We start from the raw sequence: 19,989 nt of genomic DNA, 5'->3' as shown, positions 1-19,989 counted from the left end.
TCGGCACAAGCCCAGCCCGGGCGAGCGGCCGCCACCTGCCCGGTCCGCCTCCGCCCGCCCCGCCGCGGCCCAACTTGGATGGAGTTGGGGTCCTGAGCGCCTGCACCCCGCAGCCCGCCAGCGCAGAGCCGCGCGCCGCCTCTTCGGCCCGAGACCCCCTCTCCGCTCCTCTCGCGATGGGAAAAGTTGGCGCCAGTGGCGGCTCCCCAGCCCGGCTGAGCGTGCTCCTCGCCGGCGCGGGGCTCTTGATCCTCTGCGCTCCAGGCGTCTGCGGTGGCAGATCCTGCTACCCCCCCGCGCACCCCAGCTCGACCCCGCGCTCGGCACCGACTCCAGGGGACTTTCTTCACCAGAGGCAGCCAGGCAAGGCTCCTGACACTCCCCTACCCCTCATAGTGCGCCCCCTATTCGCAGTGGCCCCCGGGGACCGAGCACTGTCCCTAGAGCGGGCCCGGGGCACTGGGGCTTCCGTGGTGGCGGCCGCTGCCCGCTCCGGCCGGAGGAGACGCAGCGGAGCGGATCCGGACAAGGCAGAACCGGGAGAGGGCACGAGTAGGAGCCCGCGGGGAATGCTAAGGGATGCGGGGCACAAGGAGCCTGGGACTCGCGAGCGGGACCCGGACAAAGCCACTCGCTTCCGGATGGAGGAGCTGAAACTGACCAGCACCACGTTTGCGCTCACGGGAGACTCAGCACACAACCAAGCCATGGTCCATTGGTCTGGCCACAACAGCAGCGTGAGTAGAACGGGACTGAGGGCAAATGGATGAAAGATGGAAACGGTTAAAATCGGCTGTATGACCTGGTGGAGAATTTGGGGAAATGAGGGTTCTGGACTTGGGAGATGCTACAAAACTGGTCTTCCTTGCTCACTTCCCTCAGGAGTTAATGCTGCTTACTGGGAGACCAACCTCCACCTCTTCCCCACCAACACCACCAGAGTCCTCTCCAAATGCCAGAGCTTCAAACAGAGCAGGCAGATCTCTTTTGTTGTTGTTGTTGCTTTGGTCGCGTTGGTGTGTGGAACTGAAGACTAAGCAAACAGAGGAGTTGAAGTGCTCCTAATAAAGGGTTAAATTTCCAGGCAGCCTGGCATTCCCTCAAGTGAGTTTTTCTTTACTTGCTAGACTCAGGGACTGGCTCAAATAAGGTCAAGAAGACATATATGTAGGGGTTTTATTTTGTATTTTATTTTATTTTATGCAGAGCTCCTAATCCCTGCTTCTCCACAAAGGAGAACTGCAGTGGTGAATAAGGTGTTCTTTAGTGCATTCTCTGATTTAGGGGACCAAGTGGATACAAGTTTCAGGGCAGGAACTCTCCAGCATCTTCTGACAGCACTAGTAAGTGTGTTTTGGCAACTGGGGCTTTCCAGCCCGTGAATGAGCGGTTGTTCTCCAGTGTGATCAGTCTCAGGAAGATCAGACATATCCCAGTGACAACAACTCCCTGTTCTCCCCCATTGCCTGACCTCCTCTAGTGAAGAGCACAAATAAAGACTTAACGTTCCCTTTAATGAAAGCAGGAAAGGGATTGCTGGATTCCAAAGAGGTTGGGTTCCAGGGGAGTTAGAATGCAAGTACATGAGCTTTGGTCCTATGGGGGGGGTAGTTAGATTTTCAGAAAAATCAGCAAGTCTGGAATCTGAAGGAAGGATTCCAGTTTAAATTGAACCTAGAAACTTCAATGAGCTGAAATAGTAAAGAACCGGCTTTGATGATAACAACTGACTATTTAAAAGTGTGGAAACTTCTACAGGCAGCAGACAAGAACATAAAAACTAAGGATAGGTAAAATAGGGGGGGACAAATTACAGCTTCAACCTGGTAATTGAAATTGTAGTGTTTGTAATATGTACAATCTATGCAGTCTGGTACCTTTCAAAACGTTTTCTGTTGTGATGTAATTGCCAGAAACCTTTCCAGAGAAGTACCACTTTAGTGAATTGTGTTCATGAGACTTATGAACATTTTAAAATAATGGTCTGTCATTATGAATTCTTTGGGTAAATAGATATAAACTGTATTAAGGCAAATCACGTTAGATAATATTTTGTATTGATGTCTCTGTCCCGAGAATGCCAGTGGGGTTTTCTCTACAATTCTGTCTCTGTGACTGAGGCTGTAGTTTTATATGGTTCTCAGAAGTGGTTTAATCAAATAATTGAAGCTGAAATTCTTTTTATTCTAATTCTAAAGACCCTTGCCCTCATTCTTTACCTTACCTTTTATATCTTTCATGTCTTGACCACTAAAATTAATCCTCTAATTTGAACTTGAATCTTCTTAAACTGATGGAATAACTTTCCCACTGCTCTAAGTGATTAACTCAAAGCTTCTGGCATTAGGGAGAGACTTAAACACATCAAACATGTTAGATCTTGTCGTATTAAGAAGTAAAAGACTTTAGACTCAAAATATTTCTGGCTTTTATTGTAATTCAAACTGTAAAATATCACTCACCCATGAGACCTCTTTTGAGTTCATCTCTTGAAATATCTTGGAACGAGAGAGAAAAGGAGAATACATCTTTGGCAATTTTAACCTCTGTTTAAGAAACAGAGAAAAATGATTATAAGTCCAGTAGGGCTTCCTAGGGTGAGGGCTTAGGACTTGCACGCAAGTCTGAGATAATGTAGGAAATCAGGTGATGAGTGTTAAAGGTTTGACCACACAAATGATGTTAACTAATGAGATGAGATTTATACCCTTTGAAGTCTCCTATTCTATAAACACGAACCGTGACCCTGTACCTGCCCTACTCATCACACACAAAGTTTCTTTCTTTCTTTAAGTTTACGCATACAGATAGTGAAGAAAGAGGAATGGTCTTTATCCAGGTTCTGCAAAACAAAGCCAGTCTTACTTATCTGGATCAGACTCAGGCAAAGTTTAAAATAGTTTTTAAAGGGAAGGAGAACAGAAAAAACTTTTCTTGGCAGTTTTGTGAAGCGAGAAGTAGAGTGGAGACCTGAATTCTAGTTCTGCTTATTTGTGGTTTTACTGTGGCAAATCAGTTACCCCTTTGAATATGGATTTCATCATCTCAAAAGTGGGGGCAATGTCTGCCAGATTAATTACAGAGAATTATGAGCCAGGATCTACATGAGAGGGCAGTGTGACTGTCAAGTCCTGTGCACCTTTGTGGATCTCTCCTAGCACTTCTCTTTCCGTCAGAGAGGGAAACCTACTCACCTAAACCTAAGGACAAAATTGGGGGCTCCCATCTTTTCACATTTAGATGTTCTCCTGTAAACCTACTCTCCAACCCACTCAGAGCCACAGGCAACACACATCCTCTGAGCCTGTCTCACCTTTAGCTAAAAGCCTTTGCTAATAAGAGCCTCTGATTATGACAACACCTGCATTGAAAGTGCCAATGTATGTAATTATATGTATGTTGTCTGTCATTCTGGTGAGGAATTCTGGATGGTTCACTCACCTCCTTCCTTTCTCTTCTCTGCCCCCTCAGCTGTTGGATTTTGTGCAGTTGTATAAAGACATGACTGTTTTGCCTCATCTGTGGGTGTGATGTGATTCCTCTATACTGCAGTCTCGATTGATGGAAACTGTTGCTAGAGTCGGTGGAACACCTGGGGGGATCTTCTGGCATGAAAGGTGCTGGGTATGAATCATTTGTCATGAGCCTGGTGTCGTAAGCAAGAACATATTGTTCCCACCCTACTCATCCCAGGCATGCTGTGCCCTGATCTAAATTTATATAGTAATCCTTAGAGTGTTAAAATATATATTTGCCTTTATATGTATGCATAATGGTGTATGTTTATTCCTCATTTCCAAGGAATTTCAAAGTGCTGCACTCATTAAATCCTTACAAAATCCTTGGTAGGTAGTAAGTAACAAACGTTAATATCTATTTTTCATCCTTTTAATGCTGAAGTTAATTTGAAGATTTTAATTCACCACCATACCCCTTTTCTTACTGGCAACAGTATTATAAGATTTAAGAGAACATTTTACTTGATTTATATTTTGCTATGATGATCTTTAATGCTGCGTTTATCATATAACATGATGGTCTGGTTAATTTTCATGTACCTCTTTGCCTTTAGTTGTTCTGAGGCTTGGCATTTACTGTCTAACCTTAGGAAATAAATTGAGTCTCAACTAATTGAGTCAGGTGTTTGGATAGATACCTTACTTTCATCATCTCATCATCTCACTTCAATCTTCACAAAAATGTCATATCTAGGTATTATTATTGCCATTACCTAGAGGAGGAAACTAAGGATTCAGAAGTCTAAATTATTTGCCAAACAGACACAGGGGATCAGTATCAATGTAGAGACTAGCACCCAGAGTAATCCGACTCCAAAACCCCACAGAATGGCTTGTCCCATGAACTTTAAGGTAGAGTGGAAAAACTCAGATCTTTTAGAATTTGTTCTTGTTTTGCAAAATCTCATCTTGAGTTGATCTCTGATGGTGGAGGAGGACATACTCTTAGCTGAAAGTGCCATCTCCCTGTAGAAAAGACAAGGGCTTTAACATGTGCCTTTCACATTGTACTCTTTGCCTTAAGTAATGATTTGGTTGTTCTCTTATCCACCCACCTCTTCATCTTCAGTGAGACATGGAATCTGCACCTGGTGATTCAGTGAGCAAGAGAGGTAACCTGCGATCATTCAGCTCTCAGTCCTGCTGTTCCTCAGAATAGATTTCTTCTCTGATTTTGACATCTGATTTTAGAGGGGTTTGCTCTGGCTCTGAACACTTGATTTGGCTACTCATTTTGACATAGTTGGGATTTTTTTTTCCTTTACTATTTTTAAGTTAAATGATCAAATATTTCCTATTTCTGTAGCAAACCCACATAATTCCTTATCTGATCGGTTCGTAATGCTGTTAATGAATGCTAATATATTGTGGCGTGGAAGGCAGTGGGTTTGGCAGCAAAGAGATTCCAGTTTGAATCTTAGCTGTCCTGTCCTGTTTACTAGCATATTGCCTTAGGCAAGTGACTTGACTTCTTTGAGTTTCAGTCTTCCCATCTAAAATATGAGGATAATGTATCTTTTATGGTTGCCTTCTGAAGATTTGATATCATGTATACAAAGTGGCTTGTTCATAGTAAGCTCTCTATAAATGCTACTTTTTTGTTTGCTTTTTAGGTGAAGAAAGAGTTTGCCACTGGAAATTAAGAAGCCTGGGTTATAATGCTAGCTCTATACAATAATTAGATATATAGTCATTGCATGTTGAAATTTTGTGGCCTCAATTTCATCATCCGTAAAATGTCACTAGTTGACTAGGGCACCATTGAAATCTCTTAGAGATTGAATTAATTTAATACTTTGTTTATCCTACAGATACTGTGCACCTACTATATTTTAGTAAAGAATACTGAGAGTGTTGGGATATAGAAATGATATAATGACTTGTACTCTTTACATACAAGTGAAAAAACCTTTTATTTCATAAGATTCTTCCCCTCCCCCCATAGATTATATGCACATCTACTTATGGAAAATCAAGAAATTTAGATTGCAGCAGACATTCATTTCAATCTGGGCACATGGATTTGCAGCGAGGCATAGTTTATTAGATTTATTTTACCACGACTTCATGTTAAGGAACTTGACAGTTTTGGATTAAAAAAAAAAAAGATGCCTACTATGAAATTGGAAAGTAAACATCTCTTAGATGTTTATTGGGATTTTTCCAGAGAAAATTGGCATGGATGTTTACTCTGGGAACTATATCTGCATCCTTTTAAAGAGAAACCACAGAAACTTATAGGTTAGACTACAAAAGCAGATAGAATAATCTAATTTACATATGAAAATAATTGCTCACATTTAAAGAATTATTCCCATTATGCTAAGAACCTTCACAAATTTTATTTACCTTTAATTCTACAGATATTTATTGAGCTCCTATTATTTGTCAGACACTGGTATAGGGATATTTGTGGAATGGCATGCAACGATGAAAAGAAATAACACCTGCCCTCAAAGAGCTTTTAGTCTTGTACCCAAAGAATTCTCTTAAGATACAGCAGGAGATGACTTATTCTGAGGGCATAACATGCTGTAGGAGGTCAAAGGATGTTTGGGTATCTTCTGGCAGTGATGACCTTCAGGCTGGTTGCAGAGAGGGTGCCTAAACTGCACCTTGAAATGTAGAGAAAATTGTAAATAACTGTTGGAGATTATTTCAAGGATATTTTGAGCTGAATGAATGTCATGACTAAAGGTCAAGAGAAGAGACATAAACATTCTCATTTATACCCAGGAATTTAATCTACTTTAATTAAAAACTATGTTTAAATAAAGTTTCAATCTTAGCAACAGTTGTAAAATATGATTTAAACAACAACAAAAATACACATCAGTCTTACAGTAAATTTGGTAATATTCCAAGCCCAATGGGAAAATAAAAACCTGTATGATCACTGAGAGACATGAATGCCCACATTTGCACATTAAATCTCAGCTTGAGTCATCATTGTTTTGTTTCTGCCTTGACATTTTCCATATACAGTTTTCACAAAAGGACCTTCTTTTGTTTAAGTTCTTGGTGAGGAACATCACTGATTAGGTCTTCTAGAGGATAGATTAATTTGACTCCCTGCCAGCTTATGTTGTCACTAAATATATGTAAAATATTTGTCCTATTTTATGTATGTTTAAATTACTGTCCTTTATTTCTAGCTAGAAAGTACAGAGAATGCACTTGTGTCTCCTGGAGGGGAAACTGGCCAAACAGCGTATCTTCAGGGACCAAAAAGGATAACAAAGAGGAGATATGCCCATTGTGAGGTGGGGCCAGGTTCCATGGAAGTGTAATGGCTACTCTTGAAGAGCTCAAACTCTCTTCCTATTGTGGGGATGAATTAGGCAAACAGTTGACAGGAAACAAAGGTGGAATCTTACTGTGAAAGGTTTGTAATGAAAGAACAGAGCCTATTCTAAAATGAAGGTAGGAATAAAAAAGGACGTGAATGCTCTGTAGGAAAGCCTACATGAAATTTTACACATGTATAAAAGATATTGTGTCTATTTCTATAGCATTCTTGAATGTTTTTATACCTCTTTAGATCAGTTATAGCCCTTTTTTTCTCTTTACAAAGTGCTTCAGTTTTCAAAGATCAAAACATTACTTCCATTACTTAAGTTTTATTCTCACCACATAGGCTAATATCTATATTTCTCAGATAAGGAGACCAAGGTGTGCTATTAAATAGGTCAGTTAGTGAAAGGAGAAGGTCAAAAATATCTAGTCACACTGTAGGACCGATTCTTGATTTGACTCACCACTGGCTTGCTACAGGTAAAAGTTATAGTATAGCTGCATCCCGGCCCCAAGGTTTGTCTGACACCTACATACCTGTGTCCATAATGTTTGCCATTGTAGGAAGAAGTGTGGACATAGGCCATGGAGCTCCTGAGTTCTAGGTTCAGCTATTCAAGTTATTTGTCTTAGATTTCAGAACCAGAAGTCTCATCAAAAGTTATGCTCTTGACATTGTTTAAACCTTTAAAAGGTGACCTTAAAGAATGATGATGGGACTTTCTGGAAATGATGTTCTTGGCAATAACTTATCTACCACATGTGTTCTCTTGCTAAGGGACTTCACAGAGGAGATTACTTATGGTTGGGCTTATTGCAACAATTGGACTGAGGAAGAAGAGGGGTATAATCACCTTTTCCTCTCTTTAGTCTTTTTATGCAGATAAAATCTAGTGAAAGATAATATTAAAGGCAGTATCACTACCACTTCTTGTCTAAGAAACCTAGAGTATCAACATTCCAGAGCGGTAGTAATCACACTGAAGGACTATCGATGCTAATGGATTTTATTTGCTTAAGGATTATAATTGAGTCACCCGCTATTGCTTTTTCCACTTCTAACTTTTGGGGGTGGGGGTGGGGGGGTGGAAGAAGAGAGCAAAGGAAAGTTTGCTGAATTCTAGGGACAGTTTTCTTTATACAGATAAGACATATTAATTATAACAGAAGACTCTCTTAACAGTAATAAAAAATAACCACCAATGTAGTAGACAACTTCCCTGAAAGTATGATCTGGAGTGTCACTACAAGATTTCACTTACTCCTCACAATACCTTTACAAACTAGTTATCATTATCCTCATTCTAAAGCTGTGGAAGTCAAGGTTAAGGAACTTGCCCAAGGTTACCCAGCTAGAAAATGGTAGAGCTGGGTTTTGATTTTTACCCTTTTTGGCTCCAAAGCTCTTTTTTGTTAAATCATTCTGCCTTTTGTATGAGCTTACTTTTGAGTTTCTTTAGAGAATTACACAAGTCAGTGCAGAGTGATTTTAAGAGAACTCTTTCCTTGAATGACACATCTTGGGACTCTCCCTTTCGCATCACCTATTGTCAAGTCACTGAACGAACATACTTTACTTGGTAATAAGCTGCTCTGTGGTGCAGCTTGATCAGAGCCCTACCTTCTGCTCATTCCCATGAGTGGCTCACTGGGGGTTATTAATGCATGTCATCTTGTTATCCTGAGAGGCTGTGTGGGATGTGCTGTTTGGTTTCTCCCTTCTGACTAATGACCCCAGAGTGACAGTGTGGACAATGTGTACACTTTTTAAAGAAAGTGCTAATAAGAATCATGTTATCAGACAACCAACTAATCATATTGTGCCCTGGAGCTAATGGATTGATGCCTCTAGTCATCTTCCCTAACCAGTGTAGCAGAGGCTGTTGAGACACAAGATCATGGGCCGTCAATCTTTCTGCTCCAGGGCCTGTGCAGGAAGGGGAGGTGGTTAAAACTGAAAGGTCTTCCCCTTATCTCAGCAATTCCCACTGTATACTCTTGATTATAATTATTTAAAGGAAAAAGGCTATTTTAGGCATGTGTGACCCCCGCTTTAGAAGTCTATCATCTGCAGCCCTTTGCCCTGACTTGCATTTTGCAGAAATGATGGAGGAGTTCTTAACAGGGCAGCCATGGGCTCACTCACAGGTGCTTAGGGCAGCATTTTTCTGAGTACTATTCTCATGGAATCTGCTTTGAAATGTCTTGATGAGGAGCAGGAACCAAGAACTTTCCTATTTTACAAACTCTCTAAGAGATTCTTGGGAACACTAAAGTTTGAAAATCAGTTCTTTAAATTTGCACATGAATTTTAGGGTCCACAAACTTCCCCAGTTGTCTGCACAGTTTTGCATTACTATATTCTATTTTTCCCCACGGAGATCTGAAGCCCACAACTTTCATCAGCTTCTCAATGGAAACTGACCTCCAACAGTGAAGACCTGGTTAGAAGACTCTGTAAGTCACATGGGACAGTACAGGTTCTCCCAGGTGATATTTCTGCCATTAAATGTATTCTAAAAATATTATCTTTCCTGACTGTCCAGACAACCACGGGCAAATGTGCCTTAAGTGGCAAAAAGCATGCATGATTTAAAATATAATGCTTAGTAATTAGTTTAATGTTTTACTCTTTTATCTACCAGATATGTGAACTTGTGCAACTAACTTTGTAATTCTGTGCCTTAGATCCCTCATCTGTAAAACTGAAGATAATGATGGTATACTTTTTAATATGGTTGTTTGATGGTTAACAGACCTAATAGACACAAATTATTAATGTAACATTTAGCATATGGTAAGTAATCATTCAAGGTTAGCTGTCTTTATTATTATTGTTATTACCACCACTACTTCATTAATATTAATACTGGTATTAATAGTGCTCAAGTATGGCCTATTAAAAGATGTTTGTGATATGCTGCTTGTGATGTTGCTTTTGTTTCTGCATTTATGCTCTTTTTTTCCAGTTTTATTTTCTTATAATGATGGTTGAGAGGCTGTTCTAATCTTTTTGGCATTGTTCTCAGCATCTCTAGCTGTTTCTTTGGGGAAATTAACTTTTCGTGGAGTACAAACAACCCATGACCTTTTACATGTATGTTGTGAAATAATTAGGGCATTAAAAGATTGATTATATAAATGTATATTTTAAATTGGAAAAACTTCTACTAAATACCACAATAAGAGATTACAAACTAGTGTAAAAATAGGCCCAATTACTTCTGAGTTTTTTGTTTATGTTGTTCTCTCATATAGACCAATCCCTAGACATATTTCTAGATGTAGTAGGGGCTTGATTTTTTTTTTCAATTATTATGTGCCATAAAATTATCTATATTTTTTTAAAAGCAAGAAAGATATGCCTTGAAGTATTTGCCTGTGATTATAATGGATACTGGGATTGTATGCAGTTTTTTTTTTTTGTCATTTTTCAATAAACATGTATTGCTTGAGCTATTTTTTAAAAATATTTGAAAAATGAAAAAAAATGAAGAGAAAGCAGATGAATTTGTGAACTTGGCCTCATTAAAACTGAATTTCAGACAACTGAACTAGACAAAGAGCCTACATTCAAGATGCCAGTTTTGCTTCTAATGACCATTGTTGGGAAATAGTTCAGTGCCCAGGATATTTGTAAAACAGCAAGAAAATCACTCTGTGTCTCTGTCCTGGGTTTGCAGCAGCATGTGCTACCAGGCCTTGTTGCAGTTGTTTTTGCGACAGGGTGTCACTGTGTTGCCCAGGCAGGAGTATGGTGATATGATTACACTTCATTGCAGCTTCAACCTCTTGGGCTCAAGTGTTCCTTCCACCCCAACCTCCCAGGTAGCTGGGACTAGAGGTACATGTCACCACGTCTGGCTATTTTTTTTGTATTGTTTTGTATTTTTTGTAGAGACAGTTTCACTTTGTTGCCTAGGTTGGTCTCGAACTCCTGGGCTTAAGTGATTGTCTGATCCCCCTCCTCAACCTGCCAAACTGCTGGGATTTCAGGTGTGAGTCACCATACTCAACTCAGATCTTTTGTTTATCATCTCATTTGTTGATTCCAGAAAGTGATTAGAGGTAATTTCACTAACCTAACAATATGTACCAAAAAGTCTAGTGACCTCATTTCCCCAATATAGCAACATATATTTCAATTTAAATGTAAATTTCTGTCTGGATGTTGGTCTCCGTCTCTACATTATATAGGTACATGTAATGTAAATACAGCTTTAGTACCCATGTACAATATTTAAGTCTCCACTTTTAAAAGTAAAATATTAGATAGTCTTATAAGGCAATGGTGGGGATGTTTACTGATTGTAAGAGCTGAGTGGAAGAATAACCCCAGAACAAGGAGAGAGAAAAGAAGCATACAGTGGAAGCAAAGCTACAGAGAGAGAAAAAAATAAGAGAGCTAGGATGAGGTAGAGGAAGAGGGAGAAGAAGGGAGAGGGTGAGGGGGGCGTGAGCATGACAAAGGTGGGGGGAGAGAGACAGACAGACTGATAGACAGGCAGCAGAGGCAGAGAGAAAGAGGAGGAAAAAGAAAAGATGAGAGAAAGACAAAGAGGCACAGAGAGACCATAGACAAATCATGCAGAGACACAAATAAAGACAGAGTTGTGATGGAGGCATGTAGAGACAAAGAGAATCACAAAAAGGAGTAAGACATGAAAATAAGAGAGGAGAAGTGTCAGGGAGTGGGAAGAACTTGTAACATAAGTCAAGTGCAGAGAAGAACTGGGTCCAAAGCAGACTGCTCCCTTTTTAAAGTGCAGTGTTTCTTTGGTCTTTTGCTTTGAGGGGTTTTACACCTAGCCATGTCAAGTGGTTAGCAGAGACAGTCTTCCTTGAATGTGTGATGCCTTGGAAAGCCATATATGTTTTTCAGCTGGGTGTGTAGTATTTATGCATTGTTAAGCATTTCTTAAGAGTGATTTCCTTTGGAAGGTGGGACTGATGGTCTGGATGGTGAAAAGACAACTTTTAACCTTTCCTTTTATATAAGCCTGTGCTGTTCTGAATTTTTAAATATGGGCGTGCATTTCTTTACTAATAAAAATACTAAAACATGTTTTAAGTGGTGGTTGTGTCAGCACTGTGCTGAGCTCTGAGAGTACCAAGATGAATAAGATCTGATCTTTACCCTTGAGGGTGCATATTTTGATGGAAATGGAACTATAAACAGATAAATTGCAAGTTATTGTGATAAGTGTGTAATAGCTGTGATAGAGTTTTGTGCAAAGTGCTATGGGAGCAAAGATGAGTGCGGGACAGCTAATTTTGCCTGAGAGTGGAAAGCAAGGTTTTAAAGGGAAGTAACATTTAAGCTGAGTCTTTATATAAGAGTAAGAATTTTGCAGACAGAATAGGGAGGGGTAGGAGGAAAGGCCATTCATAACTGTTTTTAACTTTCTGTATCTCAGGTCTTGGGTTCATCTTAGGTTGTTAGTACAATCATCAAACTGTGACAGGTTTACTCTCTTCATCATCTCAGTGTCCAGCCAAGATATTTGAGACCAAGGCTAATAGTGTTTTAAAATATCAGATTAGACTCTACATCTTAGCATGTCCTATGAAGTTCTTAACCTCAAACTGGACATCTGATTTTCCCACAGAGATAAGTTGTTCTCCAAAATCTTCAACACACACACACACACACACACACACACACACACACACTCACTCACACTCATGCATGCACATACAAACAATTTTAAAACATGGTCATCTCTCCTTTTCACAACGAAATCTGATTAGTGAAACAGTGATAGGATTTCTCCTTGGTGATTCTGTATATGTCTGCTTTCAAAGACTTAAAAGTGTGTTTATGTCATTTTCTTGGACATGCTTCTCAAATCAATATTGAGGTTGGATACATTAGAATGAATTGGATGGTCACTACTTATGATTGAAGTATGATTTTTTTAAGCAGAAGGACAATGCAATACAATGTTTCACATTAATGCCATGCATGCTTAATTAGTTATGCCTTGCATATAGGAGGAGACAATGTAGTAAATTAAAAAAAAAAAAATCTAGAAAACAAATTTAGCTTTTAATTGGTTGGCCCTTTTCCTTCTTCTTGTCTACCTTCTAGATAAAAGAAAAAAAGAAAAGAACAGGAAGGGAGCAGCTGGTGAGGAAATGTGTGGCCAGAGACAGAGGGTGTGTGTGCTCTCAGGCCTGGCCCAGTAGTCAGTAAGTAGCTGAAGAGACACTTCCATGGCCTTTCAGTTACACCCTTTCCTTGCACATAATTCTCAAACAGACTGCTGTCTGAGATGATGTTACAAGGCCCTGATCTGGCTTTGGGATTTTGTACTCTAGGAATTTTTGCCTAGCATTTTGTGCTACTTTGCAGTGAATCAATTCAGGAATCCCATCGTTTTAGAACAACAATGACTTGGGAATGAGCTTTTCAGCTGATACTATATATGCCCTGAGACATAAAAATGACTATCCCAAAGTGTAGGAATTAGTTCCCTTCTAGTCACCTAAGCCTAGGTTTAATTTCCTATATGAGACTGTTCTTGATAGTCATTTAATTTAGATTAAGATCTTAGGAAAAGGAGAAGAGAAAATTGTATTTGCCTTAAACACTCACCAACTTTATAAGTATCCTACTCCCTCTTACTCAATCTAAACGCAGGTCTTGAAAATACCTATAAAAAAGCAACATTTGCATTTCTCATGATAGAAAAGACATAATTTTTTTTTTCAGGTGGGATTTGAGGTAGTTGAGGGACATTGCCAAATTATAACCCGTGGGCCATGTCTATTCCAACCACCTGTTTCTGTATAGCCCATTAACTAAGAATGGTTTCTACACTTTAAAATGGCTGAAAAAATCTAGACAATTATATTTTGTGACACATTAAAATTATTTGATATAAGATTTTATTGGAACACAACCATGCTCATTTATTTACATAGTGCTGTGGCCACTTTTGTGCTATAACAATGAAGTTGAATAGTTTTGACAGAGACTGTATAGCTCACAAACCTGATATATTTATTCTCTGACCCTTTACAGGGAAAGTCTGCCAACTCCTGATTTAGGGGACTGGAGAGAAGGTGAGCAGTGAGGCACAGTGAAGATCCCTGCATGCCCACTTGAGAGTGGTCCTTTGACCTTTGATTTTCTTGCCTTAAAGGCATATGTACTCCTAACGGTTGCAAATTTCCAGGTACAAAGTAGACCTTTAATTCTCTGTCCTGAGCCCTTTGCTCATCTCTAATTTAAGTGCCATGTCTCTGCCCACTTAAATCCTTTTCATTATTTAAGTCTTCATTTGAATATCACCTCCTTCCTGAGGACTTTTCCAGTGCTTCCAAAAAGAGATACTTGAATATTATAAGAAAAGATCTGATCTTATGTGCCAGGTCACTCTTTCTCTGCTTCCCTATAGGCACTAAGCATCTTCTAGTTTATGTTCCAACTAATGGTGAGTTCCTCAAGGCCAGTGCGCCATTTCATTGATTTTTATATGCCAGTATTTGGCATATAGGTGGTATATAATAAGTATAATTTTTCAGAATACTAAAGTAATATAGGATCATTTTATTCACCTCTCTTGGTATAAAAGGTAAATTATCAGCATTGATATATCATAAAGGTAGGCTTCCTGGATATTTTTCATTGTTCTAATTCATGAAGTATAAGCTGTCTGAGGTGTCTCATTTAAATTGTTCTGAAAATTTGCCCAAAATTAGACAGATAAAGAGAGGGAGAGTGAAGAGATCGGAGAGAGTTGAGAGAAAGAGAGAGAGAGAGAAAGAAAGGAAGGACAGCATAGATTCAGATCAAATCAATTCAGCTGCACTTGCACTGAAGGCCACAGCTTCCTTGTGGCAGGAAGGGTAGGGGTTCGTTCTGATGAAGCAGGATGCTCCAGCTGCCAGGATGAGCTGATGGCTGGTAGGAGATAGCATTGCCAAAGGCCTGAGGGAAAAAATAACTTCATGCTCCTCATTTAAGAAGCTGAATTGAGAACCAGCCTCCGTGATACAAAGTCTCAGCGGGGCAAGAACATCTGAGAAATGATGAGGACATATTGCATTATGAGAGAGATAAAATTGCATTTGTGATAATGGACTGAACTGAGTGCACCGTGACAGTGAGAAAAGAATATAGGATACACCTGCGTTTTCTTTCAGGCACATTTACCTGAAGGGGTAAATTGAGAGTTGCTTGGTTTTTCAAGTGAGTTTGGGTATGATAGAATTTCAGCTAAAGGTGAGTAAGGACTACTATGTATTGAGAGTTCTGGCCATAGTTAATATAATAATAACCAACACTTAGCAGATGTTTACTCTCTACTAGATGCTACTTGTGATACACATATAAGCAACAATAGGAAGTAGGTACTGTTATTATTCCCCAGATATGAGTACTAAGAATTGAACTATTCTCAATACAACAGGAAGTAGTTACAGTCAGTATTCCCTAGAAATTTAGATTAAGCTACTTAACCTAGATTGAAAGGTTAAGTAACTCACTCAAGCTCACATGGATAGCACATGTTAGAAACGGGAGTTGAGAAGTCTGGGTCTAAAATCCCCAAAGTTACACCCTACATAGTTGGGGTCGAAAGAGCTCAGCTCCTAACTCCCATATTCTACTGTATTTAGAATACAATGTTATACCTTCTTTAAGTAGCCTCAGGTTGTTCCTGTATTTAACAGTTATTGAGTGCCTAATATATGCCAGATATGTCAGGCCCCAGGGATTTAATCATGATCAAAACCAGTCATATGTCTGACCCTCCATGAGCTTAGAGAGATCATGGTGGCCGTTCCACTCACTGTCTGTAGGGTTTGAGATGTTATGACTCAGGATTGCTTTTGGGAAGTAGACTTTTCAAAACCCCCAAAGTCAATTCATTCTTAAGGAGTAAACTGGAAAAAAATATCAGGGCAAACATTTTTTAAGAATGAGATGAACATTTTTAGGCAACAAGTGAAGTGCTGGTTGTCATGGTTAAAATAATGTAAAAATGCATTTAGGGAAATCTATATCTAAAGTGACATAAATGCTTAGGTTTCTCTTTACCATGGACATTGGTGAATTAGTATTTGTCTGTGAGGGTGTGTGTTAATGACATTTATATAGACACACATGTCTCTGTTTCTGCTTCTACATCTATGTCATCAGCTATACTTATACCTATAACTGGATAATCTCATTCAATGTCTGTGCTCCATCTTCAAATTTTGAGGCAAATTTTATTATAGAAGGATGTAATAAAATTATAGAGCTGCTTTCCTGTGAAAACCAAAATGCTTTTCCCAGTTGTGTGATTAAGCAAACAATTTATATGTACATGAGAAAATGATAAAACTATTTAAAATCCAGAATAGCCGATGGAAGCATCAACTTTAAAATAGAGCTAAAATGATAGTTATTCAGCAAATAATTGTGTGTGGGGAGGATAGGATCCTTCCTTTTTTGCAATAGTTTACTCTCTTACTAGGAACATGCTTCTTTCTATTTAAAAGGAGTCCTTGTCATGTTTATTTTTTTCAAAGAAAACTATTTTATTTAGATTGCGTGTGTGCAACTTGCTGTATTTCAGCCTAACAGTTAAACTGCCTTAATTCAATCAGAACAAATTTGAATGATCTGACCTTGATTTATTATTAAAACTACCCAGTAGCCAACTTGTTTGTATTTTTAATGGATTTTCTTATTTTTAGACCTTCTTAAATTTTATTGATGCTAAATTGTTTATAAAACTATAGGTTTATAATTAAGACCTATTCTTTCTTCTTTAAAACACTTGGTACATGGGGATAAATTTTCCTGTAAAGTGATTTAGAATAGGACAGAGTTTCTTAAAGTGGACATTTGAACCACCATGAAGACAGAAAACTAGGATAATAAATGGTTGTGAACCTTTTAGACAAGACCATTTCTGTAATCTGCCAGTCGGGAGATGATTAGAGAAGTGTTTCCTTCCCAGAATTGCTGATTTCTGGCCTTTTTCCAGACTCCTCATTTTCTTCTTTTAGTGATTCAATTCAGCAATGTTCACTTTTCCCGGAATTCCTAGTAGTTCAACTAACTGTACCATCATTCAATGCCTAATATGTTTGCCCAAGATTTTCCTACCAAACAATCTGCTTCATTCATTACTTGTGCTATCTCATCACCACTAAACACCCACACTGGTGTTTGTCACATTACTTACTGATGAATATTAGCAGGGAAATCAGAATACTTTTCCACTTCCCCTTTCATTCATTCACTAGAAGGTAGAGATCATTGCCACCTTGCTGAAGAGATAGATTAAATAGCACCATGCATCCTGGTGGCTTAATTATTTGGAAGGCACTGCAGAAAGCCTTGGCATAACCATTCTTTTTTTTTTTTCCTTTTTAAGAGGTGGTGTTGATATTTGTTACACATATATACTTACAATTCTGTAAAAAATGCAGGCAAGTGATGGAGTACAAAAAGTCACTCTGTCCTCACTGTGATGCTGTCATTTCTCAAAATTGTGACTGTTCCTATATAAGTTAGAGGAAAGCTCTGCTAAGGGAGAGAGGAATGTCCAGGAATTCAGCAGGTGGAGCTGTTCCCTACAAGACAGTGCTGAACCTGGCTTCTTAGTTAGGGCTCAGCTGCTCACTGCTGAGTGCCCGCTCAAACAAGGTTATGGGCTCTTTTGTTTGTTTGGCAGAGGCTCAGTAGCTGCAGGATCACACTCCATCTTTAAACCCAGGTGAAGTTCCATATTGGTGTGCCTTGTGTATGAGATAGGCAATTGTGTACTAAGCTCTGCAGTTGACCAATCTGATACTCAGGACTATCATCTATTGTAAGCAAAGACTTAAAAAAATGTGGACTGTGGTGCCCCACAATTATGAGTTACGTTTGGTAAACGCTGCACCTTTTATTTTAATATTATTAACCCTATTGTGTGGTTAACTTTCTGGTATGATTGAAAATATATAAATAGTCCTTTTCTCAAGTAGCACACAATCTAAAGGGAGAAATATATAGTTTAAATATAATTTGGTAAGTGCAAATCACAGGTATTTACAGAGGAGGAGAATCTAGTCAGATGGGGGTGGGGTAAGGTGATGGAATCAGCAAAGACTTTCAAAAAAGATCACATATGATGTTTCTGGCAAATATAAGGATAAATAGAATTTTTCAGATGAAGAAGTGGGAAAAGCATTCTCTAAGAGGAAGGATCAGCACATGCAGCTGCTCAGAGCACATCAGGGAACAGTCTGTGAAAAGAAGAGCACAAGGTGAAAGGTGAGGAGGGAGATAAGTCTGGAGAGAAAAACTAGCAACATGTCACGAGGGCCTTGCAAACTAGACTGAGGAATTTGGACTTCATTCTGAAACTATTAGGTAGTGACATAATGAGAATTTCAGTTTGGAAGAAAAAAAATAACAATGATAAATTTAGGTGGATTTTTTTTACAAAAAACGAAGACCAGTTAGAAAACTACTTGTATGGGAAGCTGAGACAGAAGAATTGTTTGAAGCCAGAAGTTCAAGATAAGAACAGCCTGGGCAACATACTGAGACCCCATCTCTTAAAAAATATATAGGAAGTTACTTGTAAAATTCATTCATCTATTGAGCTCACTTGCAAGGCATTGTGTGAGCAACTAAATGCCTGACTATGGATAATGTGATTTTTACACACACTATCTCAAGATATCACTACAGAGGGCAGGGCCAACGCATACAGTCTGTCACAAAATATGTATAATCAATAGTGATATTGCTTGTCTGCTATATACTACTGTGTCATTTGCCTAGGAATCATAACATGTGTTACCTCACCAATGCCAGAAACTAGATTCAGGAAGGCCTGGGCTAGGAGTCAGTTAGGTCTTAGCCCCAGTTTTACCACAAATTGTCTGTGTATCTAACAATAGTCATTGTAGTTCTCTTGGCTTATTTCCTTCATTCCAAAATGAAGATACCAGACTGGATAATAACTAATGTCTTTTTTGTTCCATAAACCTGTTAGTGTGACCCTTCTTATGATTTAGTGGTGAGAAAGATTTGAAATGGCATTTAAGAAGAGCTAGGAGAAGAGCCATGGTGAAACTGGATGTTAGACTGAAGTGGTAATGATTGAGAGGGCTTTGTAGAAGTAGAAAGTATGGATGTGAACTGTGCTAAGAAATATTAATACAGATCAGAGCTCAAATAAAATATATAAATATAGGCAGTGGGAAAATCCGCTAAGTATACATGTGGTTTTTAATAAATATTCTGAATGAACATTGAGTTGCTTTAAGATACAAAGGACGTCTATTTTCTTCTAGTTATCATGCCTCACATAGTGCCCATTCTCACAAGTGTTTGAGAAATATCAGTTCATGAAGATTATTTAAAACATCTTTGAGCATAGTTGAACATTTATACAAGAACAGCACTTGTGGTTTTAGCTGCTTCTTACAGCATAAGTTCTCTATGCCACAGAATCCAAGCTTTCACCACAAGCTGATGTTCATAAAAATCAATCACTAGTAGGAACTTTACTAGAATCTGTATCTCCTGGGCTCACATTTTAATATCTTTCCTCCTCCCAAACCTCTGCCAAAGGCAGCACTTGGAAACCACAAGAAAATGGAGAATGGCCCCTGGGAGGCAGCAAATGAGAGGACCAAGTCAGGATTCATTTCCTTAGAATTGAATAGGAAAGCTATGGGAGAGTGAAGCGATTAAATTGGTTGGGGAAGGCACTTCAAGGTGCCCCAATCTCTTTTCCTCCTCCACTGTATCTTTCCACTCTGCAGAATGAAGGAGATTTAGGTGTTTTAAGTTGCCCACAATTGCTTTCCCATAGTAGTCCAAGTCTAGGGGGAAGGAATGGGGCTGTTTTACAAGAAGGTGAATACTGGCGTTTTTGATTGTGCAGTATTCAGTGAAGTGGAGGGATGGTGCTGCAGAAAATGACCCTGCTGCCTCAGCATAGTTCCCTCAGTGCAGGACATGCTGCTGGGACTGTGCTGGGGGAAGCTCCTGTATTCAGCATGAAGCCAGGCATCTGGGGAGTCATGATCAAAGGTAAAAACTTCTCTTTGTTACAGCCAGCCTTTAAAAAAAGACCCAATTAGGCCCTTAACTTGAAACCCAAGGGATTCCTCTGCCCTACACCCATCACCACTTCACTCTACCTGGGACTTCTGCATACAGACAAGGAACAGT

General features: G+C 39.2%; 1 protein-coding gene across 1 annotated transcript in view; it reads left to right on the top strand.

Moving 5' to 3' along the window:
- Window positions 1-9: 9 nt before the first annotated feature.
- LOC103260604 (VPS10 domain-containing receptor SorCS1) overlaps window positions 10-19,989 on the top strand; it is a gene marked incomplete at its 3' end in the record, with an annotated part of 460,792 nt that continues 440,812 nt past the window's right edge. The window contains exon 1 of the mRNA XM_008058239.1: window positions 10-737. Within this exon, the coding sequence (XP_008056430.1) occupies window positions 177-737 (561 nt within the window). The remainder of the gene's footprint in view (window positions 738-19,989) is intronic.

The sequence above is a fragment of the Carlito syrichta genome, unplaced genomic scaffold (genome assembly GCF_000164805.1).
Source record: "Carlito syrichta isolate Samal-C Ts95f unplaced genomic scaffold, Tarsius_syrichta-2.0.1 Scaffold303264, whole genome shotgun sequence".
Taxonomy (NCBI): domain Eukaryota; kingdom Metazoa; phylum Chordata; class Mammalia; order Primates; family Tarsiidae; genus Carlito; species Carlito syrichta.
The sequence above is the reverse complement of the archived record's forward strand: the minus strand, read 5'-3'. Positions and strand labels throughout refer to the sequence as shown.